Below are 10,000 nucleotides of genomic sequence, written 5' to 3' on the forward strand. Positions count from 1 at the left end.
GTATGGAAACCCGTCTGTGTACTGTGGATACATGCATCACGAATTTGAGTCAAAATATACATCGGTAGAGGGTAGTTTTCAAGCGAATTTATTATAAGCCCTAAGTCGTTTACCTTCTAGATGGTTTGTCACAACTTGCTTTATGAATTTAATGGTAAAGGTTGTATGAAGTATTACACGTTTTTTATATTCTATTCGGGAATAAACATAAGTTGAAAAATAACCATGTGATAAAACTTACAGTAATCAGGTTGAATGTAAACACCATTTAGATGTTGCTTTAAATCTGTGAAAGTCGTACGAAGCTATAATTTGACCTAAGAATTTTAATTGGTTTAATCTTTGATGGGGAACGAGCCTATAAAGTTGAATATTTAGAAGACGTTTGCAGTGTTGGCGCAAACATGCAACTTATTTTAGTTTTCTGTTCTCACTATTTCAGTTGCATGCGATTTTGGATGCAAGAATTGTTTTGAAATCTTGCCCAGTAGTAGGACACTTGTGTAACTAGCAGAACAATTTCAGTGATTGCAAGAGATAATATCCACTTGCGGTCTTGCTCTTGTCATTTTCCTCGGTTTCATTATATGGATATTTTGCACACTAGTTTCATTGTGTTTTGGGACCAAACTGTTTTCTTTTGAAGGTATTACAGGATTGTCTATTTTTGCCATGCTGTCTAAATGCATTGCTGTAGTGTTCATGATTTTTACCCGATTGGATTTTACTATAGGATTAATGTTACTGAGGGTAACGTCCAGATGAAGTACAAGAAAGACCTTTAGAGCAGTTATGGCTGTTACAGCCTTGTAATTACCACAAAATGAAAAAAATATCCGCTGCATATCACCACTGAGAAAGTACACAACACCCTTGCACAGCTAAGCTAGAGTTCTCAATCTGTTTCCTATAAGTTAGCGCAAAAGTGCTACTAAAGAGGTACAGGGGGTTTGCCCTGTCAAGGGAATAAATAGATGGGAAGTATTAGATTTGGGATTACATGAAGCCCTTGTTTTGGGATTTCATCTATGGAAGATGGAAGGTGTATCGCTCTCATTAACATACATATCAGATGTGGTTATTCATTACAGAACAGATGCACTAGCCAGAGGCTAAGTACCCTAACTCTGCATCACAAAATTTATATACCGATCTGTTACCGTGAGTGGGCATGCCTTCAGGCACTGCCCGAGGGGAGGATTGATGGGGGGTCTGCCCCCCAGCACCCCGCAGGAAGCATTGTCTTCACCTCGGTATACACAGTAAGATTTAGCTGAAATTCAGGAGCATAATGCGGACTTAGTAGAGCGTGTTTTACTTTTATTTGTGCCATTACCATTTGTATTTGCAGAGTATTTCTTGTGCCAATAACTACAACTTGTTCTCTACAAGAATATCATTGTCATTTTGCCCTTACTTGGTGTCCATACTGTTAAGATTTACCAAGGTTATTTGCATAGTAATGATACTTTTCTTTTATTACATGATTAAATAAATATTATGATAATATGAGGGCAAAGCACATGATTATATCCCCAAATCAGATTTATGCATTTCCTCCATCCAACAGTTTATTCGCACATGCCCAAGCAATGAAGTATCATGCAAACCCAAAATTCCAAACCTAACCCCTCCCTCTATTAGCACCTGATGCCAACTCGTAGAAAGTGGGACATTCAGAACTTGGCTGTATGAGTGTATAGTGTATTGTTCTCTAAGCAGTGATATGCAATGGATATTTTTGTCATTCAGCAGTAAATACAAAGCTGCAACAGCGGATATCAATGACTGTTTCCTGTGCATTAAGATGGCGGAGTCCATTCCATTTCCCTGTTCCTGTAGGTTGCCCTTGGTAACTTTTAACCAATATTACATACAAACTTAGGGTTTAGTTGGGTTTCCACAGATATGTAGTACAAGGTAAGATTTACCTGTAATGGACAGAATGGTTGAAAATGAGAATTTTCAACTATGGTAGTAACTTTAAGTTAATAAAGTTGTGCAACACAATACTTTTGTATACATTTGCTGGAAAATGTAATTACACTTTAACAATCATAGAAAATTACTCGCAATTATATAAAATAATCTGCGAAGCCATTTTACCATGGGAACTGTGATATCTACAGTGTACCCACTAACACTACATACCATGTGCTCAGCAATGGCAACTGTATCCATGTTTATTCTTAAACTTTACATATTTGATGATGAGTTTGATTGCTGTATAATCAGAGTATACCCCATATAAAGAATTTGTTCTAGAATGTTGTAAATGCTATTATCATCTCTGAACTGCCTCAGATAGTAAGGTTTTCATTAGTTAGGTGAAATGCAGGTTATAGTAAAGTAAATATTTTATATATTTATATTTTATATACTTTATAGTAAAGACGCACTCCCCAAAGACTAAGTGCCTAACTCTACATAATAAAAAGTTGATTCAACATTCTAAGCTGATGTGATTGGAAGTGCCCAAGGGCAAACATTGTCTTATCCTTGGTATGTGCAGCAAGATAGAGGTACAGCATAGGAACCTTGTATTCATGGCATTGCTGTTCATGTCTGCAGAGTATTTCTTGTCGATGGTTAAGTTTTTGTCCTTTACTTCTATATCTTCAGTTAGCCCTAGCTTACTGTAAAGCTTAAAAAAACTTGTTAAGAGCATTTTTGTTTTCCATTAGATGGATTTTAATAAGTGCAAATCCAATTAGGGAAAACTGCATGATACTGTTGTTACCAGTGAAGAATGAAGTTCAAAGGAGCTGCTATGAGTATACATCAGAGAATTTGATATTCAGTGTGTGCAGAACTAGAAGTTAAATATTTCATCATTTTAAAAATTCTTTCTCTCATAAGTCACTTCGACATTAACAAAACTTTCCAGCCCTACTTTTTCAGAACAAGTTATTTATTGGTTCTTTACAATTATTGCTTTGATTTTTCTGCCAGCATGGATGTCTAATTTGAGTTTTGAATTTCAGGGTCACTCAAAATGTGTAGAGCTGAGAAAGATGAAGAAAGAGGAGCTTCAGAAGAAGCTCCTTGAACTGAAGCAGGAGCTGTCTGGCCTGCGTGTAGCTAAGGTTACAGGTGGTGCTGCATCTAAGCTCTGCAAGATGTAAGTAGTTATGCAGTACATGTAACTTTAAATTTAATGGATTTACTTCACAAACACTGAAGAGTTGGGTCATAGGTGTTAAATCTTAATTAATTCCTAGGTTTCTAAAGAAAAAAGAAATCAGTGGATCTAGATTGAATTGCCGCTGTCTCAAAAAGGAAGACAGAATTATTTTTCTGTAGTGTCCAGGACCTTTTTTTTTTTTTTTTTTTTTTTTTTTTTTTTTTTTTTTTCCCAATTTTATTATCTGATGTAAAAAAAATCACCATGAAGTTGGCATCTGCATCCATTATAGAGAGATTAAGATTGAAGTACATTTGTCAGTTAAATGAGCTATGGCAGTTTTTTACATTAATGGAAATTGTATATGTATATATTTTTGAATATTTATTAATTCTAAAGTTCTGTAATGTTACTGAAATAGTGAAACTTAACTATACAAATTATGAACATTTGTTGTTAATCAAATTAGATGATTTGGAAGCAGGTTATGACTGTTTCCAATCATCATCATTGAACCTTTCTGTACAGCACTGTAGCCAATGTAGTTGATAGCCAACATTTTCAAACATTTGCAGCTGCACTTTGTAATTTGCCTGTGTTGAATTACCTTTCTGGGATCTAGTGGCTTCATTTCTTATGATTAAAGCTAGAGCATAGTTTATAATGTTATTGTTTGAACATGAAACTAGGTTTGGGTTTTTTAATGTACATTTTCTTGTAGAATGACAAGCAAGATTTTGCAACTTTGCCCAAAAAAATTCAATAACCATTAGGTTGGGATATAGAATTCAGGTGATTAGGCTTGAGCCTTTGCACTTCGTAGCCTATGGATGATGTGGGGTTCACATCATGGGCGACTCAGGCAGGGCTTGGTTTACCCCTAAGAAACCTCTAAATATTGTTTCCTGTTATGCAAGAATTTTTTTTCCATTACAGCCGTGTTGTTAGGAAGTCCATTCACCGTGTTCACACCATCATTGGACAGAAGACAAAGGAGAATCTTAGGAAGTTCTACAAGGTTAGTTGCGTTTTTGTAAAGAGTACGCATAAATGTGATATAAAAATTATTCAAAGAAATTACTATATAATTCTGGATATTAGAAAGTCAAGTACTATTGAGTTTTTATCAGCCACATAACCACCAGTTTTCATGACAATGTCCCTCCCACCCCATAAAATGGCCAAGGTCTTCATCTTTCAACAAGTTCCAATTGTCAAGCTTGGTTTTGGTAAAAATATATCAACCTACCTTGCCAAGTTCTACAGATTTTACAAATTGAAATTCAGAAGTGTTTCTGCAAAATTTAGTTCAATTTTAGGAGTATATTGTTATTTGAGATGTAACATGCTTATGGTTTTATTACCATGAATGGTTATCGTGGTAGCATTTGTATACACGCTGTAGTTATGTATGGTGTGTATACACCATTGTTAGCCATTGTGTTTTGTATGATGCTGACGTTTGTTATTTATCTTCTTTCCAGGGAAAGAAGTACAAGCCTCTTGACCTCCGCCCAAAGAAGACCCGTGCTATCCGTCGTTCCCTTACCAAGTCTGAGAGCGCCATTATTAGCCCAAAGGAGGCTAAGCGCAGATGGAACTTCCCCCAGAGGAAATATGCTGTCAAGGCATAAGTAAATAAATGATGAGAGGTAATTTATTCTTTATTTAAACCCTTCGCAATATTTTTGAGTTTGAAGGAAATAAAATGGCCATACACCCTACAGAGAATGAGAGGATGACCATCAAAGTACTTTCCTAGAAATAATCAAAGGTTTTAGGTCCTAGAAATGTCTTTTAAAGTTTGACCTTCACCAATGAAAGGTACCACATGGACATAAACAAATTCATCAGTGATGTTCATATGTATGGAAAATGAATATTCATGAACCCTGCCTCCTCGCAGTTCCATGCAAATCCAAGTAAAACTGGCTGATATGATAATCAAAATTACACTATATTTGGATACATCACACAAATTTTGTTGGCTTGCCTTTTGGTGGTGATTACCTTAATATGTACATCTTGCCTTGTATGTATCTCTGCCACTCAAGCCGTAGTCTCCCCTAGAACACTAGGAGGCATAAAGTGTCTGTGTATATCTATATATTTATATGTATCACTTATTTATATAATATGAAGGCTCCCACTATTATGCCAATCTGATTAACAATACCCCTTACTCTATGGCCAGGACAATTTGGAGGTTTGCTGCTTTGTCCATGACTATTCTAGCATTGCCCATAGCTATGAAAACTTTGCAATTTGCTTTAGTCCATAATTGCAAATTGCAGTTCTTCCAAATTAGCCATAAGGCAAAACTTGTAAGGAATTTCATGATGCTTTCCCAGAATTTTTTTTTTTTAGAATTTCATCTTTACACAATGTCCATAACATACCTAGTGAGTGCTCCACTCCAGATAAGAGACTGGCAAATAGAAATTTAAGGTTAAATTAAGCTGGAATTGTTGCCAATTGTTGCTCCCAAATTGGATCCTCATAATCCTTTCCTCAAATAAGTATCTGTATAATCATGGAAGGCTCTAGTTTTTCATGGCTCGGCTACTAATAATTAGTGATATGTTAGTCCTGCAGTTGAGAGTCTGAATTGCATACAAAATACAAGTAAAAAGGCATTAAACATGTATAGTTAAGTTTACATGAAAGATGAAGTATTGGAATGTGGTCATTATATTTATTTTTGAAAGGGTTGGTGTTGCATAATCATGAAAGATACTAGAATTTCTAAGATTAAACATTTCTCTAAAGTCTTATGTATATTGATTGATCACTTCATTTTCACACACATTTTTACGTAATGCAAGATTGTATGTAGTGATATACAAGCCCCAAAGCTAACCGTAGCATACATTCTCCCTCCTTCAGAACACTGGTTCTGGCTTACTCCACCACCCCCCAAAAAGAAAAATATACATGTATAATAATATGAAGGCTCATGCTGTATTCCTCAAGCATGGGGGTTCCTTATAAAGAATACCATAAAATGTACTGCACACATGTAATATGACGTGAATCACCCATGCCCTTTAGCTATATCCATCAGCCGTAACATGAATAACATGTCACTTGGAGCCGTCACTAAGTCAGCCATGTTAACCATAGTCTGAGGTAATATAGAAACTTTTCTATCTTATTTCATGTCGAAGAGGAGGAGAACCCTTTCAGTTAACTGTCATGGACACTGGTTCTGGCCTCCCCCCCCCCCCCAAAAAAAAAAAAAATATATATATATATATACATATATAATAATTTGAAGGCTCATGCTGTATTATGTGAATCTGAAATCCTTTGAATCAAACATTAAGTGACCACAAACAGGGAACCAATTTTGAGAACTTCACTGTTGGAGCTAATTTCAAACCAGCAGCCCAGCCTTACTGGAAATACAATGACCTAGGGGAAGCAAAGCTATATTCTCAAATAATAGTCCAGAATAATTGTGCATTTTTTAATCAAGTACTAATGTAATTTACACTAAAATTTGCAACATAGTCATTGGGTTTATAAATGGTATATACAAAATATATGTATTGATATAAACATCCTATTTATACAATTGCCAAAGAAATAATTAATATGCAATCTGTATGCTGATCACTCAATCAGCATACCAGCTACAAAACAATAATTCAATGTATGCAATATTTGATTGTATATATTCATTTAAAAGATAAAGAAAACCAGATACAGCATTCACACTAATAATTCAAAATATTTAGCTAAATATTAAAAGCAATTGGAATGTTGAAGAAATTCACGATAAGAACAAAGAAACAACTTTCCTTTTTATTGCCTTTTAAATTCATTTATTTTGACAAATGGTTATCACTGTATACCAAGGCAGTTTGAAAGCACACTTCCAATACAGTGCTGTGGAAGGAACATTTACTACATCTGACTGGCCCTGCTGCTGCCACTAGGGTTAGTATGTCACACTGAAATCAAGGAAAGAAATTTCATTACTATTGCTTTTGGGTACACATTTGATAATTAAGGTTCTAAGAATTATTGATTTATATTTAAATTTCAAACCTCATAATAGGAGTCAAATTCTAAGTAGATGAGTTGCTTGTCTTTATAAATAAATACATATGGAAGATGTGTATATTCCCTTTCCTTAGGTTTTGAGGACTTTTGAGAACATACCTTTAACTTGAATTTCACTGGGTGCATCAATATTATTATTTGCATGGCCATTTGTGAGCTGCTGCTGCTGCCTGGGGTCATGGTTACCATTCACCATCAGTTTCTCCATGCCATTTGTTACTATGTTCTGATTAAAAAGAGAAAAATTATAGTCTTGTGGACTGTTTTAAAGTGAATGGAAAACTTTGTACATTTATTTACACTAAAAACTACCCTCAAAATCTTTGGTAATTTTACCTCTGCTGCTTCCATCTCTGTCATGATGGCATCCAGTTTTTTAACAAGCTCTTTAGCATCTTCCATTCCAAAGACCATTGGGCTTTTGAACTTCAGAACATTTCTGTAAGGGCCATCATTGCTCAGCAGCACGTATTGCTCCTTTAATCTGCAAGATAGTTTCATTATTTGATCTTCATGTACCTGTATCTCTAGTCACTTGTACATACTTTGTATGGTCACTTTTATTTAAGATTAAATAAAACAGCTGGACAAGCAGTTTGATACACATATATAATTCATTCCTGGTAATAAGTTTCATACAAAGTGAAATGTCCAACCATTACCAAACAAGCACCCCTCTGCTTATATAATGACAGCAAAATTTTACACACTATCCTCATGATCGCTCTGTAGAGTCGATACAAAAAATTCTCAAGATCTCTTGCGTTATCAATGTAAGATGCTGTAATGGAAGATATATGAAGAAATATAAAATGACTTGTATTGACAAGGACCCAGTACTATACCAATATGATAAGGCTTCACTCTCGAGATTGTTCATCTAGTAACTACACAAGCTCCATAAGAATAGCATAAAATTTACTAAACAACTAACTGCTTTTATAGATGCTCACTCTCAGTGTTATGTTGAGCAGTAGAGGTTCTAAGTATAGTCAATAATGATAGTTATGCATCTGTATCCATACATTAATGCATTATTATTCCTTGCAAAAGAAATAACTTCTCATTTTGTGTGTAATTAGCAGGGTCGAGAAAATGCATACATCTAGACAACTCAAAATGTAAGGAAATGTAACTTTGTCTGCATATTATAATTTGAGAAGAACAATATGGTGGAATCCATGGGCACAGTATTCCCCTGTATAGTTGTCAAGCCCTTACTCCTCAAGAGGACCAGAGGGGAGGACTGTTTCTCCCCTTATTTCACACCTTCATTTGGAACACTATGGCTTACCCCTTTAATAACTAGCCCCACATTTAAATTCTCCGCATTCCCTGACTCCAGGCTCTCCTTTGAACACTACTGAGACTACCCCTTCCTCAATGGCTACTATCACCTCAGTCTAGCCCAAATCATCCACCCACATTATTATTCAACCTCAAGAAAATATTCCTCCTCTCCCACCATCCACTAATTCACCTCCCCCCATTCTCAGCTTTCATCTACTACCCCTTCCTCCCTTATTACTACTTTGCAGTCTTGTTCACCTCTCTGTCAACAATACTCCCTCTTTCACATGTCCATGCCCTTCTACTACCCCCACTTCTACAAATCTTTTGAATAATCTGTTAAGCCCAGCCAAATGGGATCAACATTTTGTGAACACCTCTACAGCCTCTTCCTCTGACATTCTCCTATTCCAGCAATGTCTCCAAACATAAGTAGGCAAAGTTTCCTTTCACAGCTGCCTCAATCATTCCCACCATGTCACATTTACATCCAAATCCCAATCTAAATCATTATCAAACCTAACTGGCATCATTGGCAAACCCATTCTTGCCTAGTCTCATCCCTCCCACAATATTTGTATCTCTCCCAATCAAACTGCCCAGTCTATGACAAGGATTGGTCACATTGTGGAGACCTAATTGTCTGCCCCTTAGACTATGATGTAATATCAGTACGCTGCTACACCATTCCCCCTGTAGGCTGGCATATGTCCTCCACCAGTATAACCAAGATTACTTTCCCTAGACATGAACTCCCCCAATAATCCTACCTTTTGTTAATGAAAGCAGCCTCAGCAGTGGCAGGTTCCCGTGTCTCTCTGTTCTTTACCAAATCCACCCCCAAGAACATTCCTTCGCCTCGTACATCACCTGGAAACCATAAATTTGGTATGAGGGATTTTGACACACTTAATTTTTCTGTTAGAATTCAGCATAAACATAAATAAAATATTACCAATAATGGCATGTTTTCCTTTAAGCCGGTTAAATTCTTGCTTTAGGAAGTTTCCAATTTTTGTAGCATTATCCAATAGATTTTCTTTCTCAATGACATCGAGAACAGCATTTGCAATAGCGGCAGACACAGGATTGCCACCGAACGTGTTGAAGTATTCCATTCCTGTAGCTCCAAAGCTTTCAGCAATTTCCCTGCAAAATAGTTTTGTTATTTAGTATCATCAATATACAAAATTATATACTAATACTGGTATTAAGAGCACAATTTGACAAGCTTTTTTAGAGAATGAAATGAATGGTGGATTAAAGCTTACTGGAAAGATGAAAATCAATTTGACATATATGATATACATAAACAAAATAATATACGCTATGGAAGTAGCCAAATGTATACTGCTCTTCACAGAGCTATTTACAGAATGGGAGATGGAATTGTGTGAGGAAGTGCTATATGAGATAAAGCAGCTATCAAAAATGGATTATAAAAACTGTAAAACTTAAAAAAGAAGAGTATTCATAAGATATGAAAAAAGTCCTTTGTATATTTAAACTAAATTGTAG

General features: G+C 35.7%; 2 protein-coding genes across 2 annotated transcripts in view; one reads left to right on the forward strand and one right to left on the reverse strand.

Moving 5' to 3' along the window:
• The window catches only part of RpL35 (Ribosomal protein L35), a 5,038-nt gene extending 258 nt beyond the window's left edge, over positions 1-4,780 (forward strand). The window contains exons 2-4 of the mRNA XM_027355602.2: positions 2,985-3,121; positions 4,061-4,142; positions 4,609-4,780. Coding sequence (XP_027211403.1) covers positions 2,985-3,121; positions 4,061-4,142; positions 4,609-4,758 — 369 coding nt within the window. The 3' untranslated portion in view covers positions 4,759-4,780. The remainder of the gene's footprint in view (positions 1-2,984; positions 3,122-4,060; positions 4,143-4,608) is intronic.
• A 1,799-nt stretch (positions 4,781-6,579) lies between these two features.
• Positions 6,580-10,000, reverse strand: part of LOC113804714 (5-phosphohydroxy-L-lysine phospho-lyase) — a 13,900-nt gene continuing 10,479 nt past the window's right edge. Inside the window, exons 8-12 of the mRNA XM_027355601.2 lie at positions 9,438-9,631; positions 9,253-9,352; positions 7,529-7,676; positions 7,292-7,418; positions 6,580-7,080 (exon numbers count right to left, since the gene is read on the reverse strand). Coding sequence (XP_027211402.2) covers positions 7,076-7,080; positions 7,292-7,418; positions 7,529-7,676; positions 9,253-9,352; positions 9,438-9,631 — 574 coding nt within the window. The 3' untranslated portion in view covers positions 6,580-7,075. The remainder of the gene's footprint in view (positions 7,081-7,291; positions 7,419-7,528; positions 7,677-9,252; positions 9,353-9,437; positions 9,632-10,000) is intronic.

The sequence above is a fragment of the Penaeus vannamei genome, chromosome 20, assembly GCF_042767895.1.
Source record: "Penaeus vannamei isolate JL-2024 chromosome 20, ASM4276789v1, whole genome shotgun sequence".
NCBI lineage: Eukaryota > Metazoa > Arthropoda > Malacostraca > Decapoda > Penaeidae > Penaeus > Penaeus vannamei.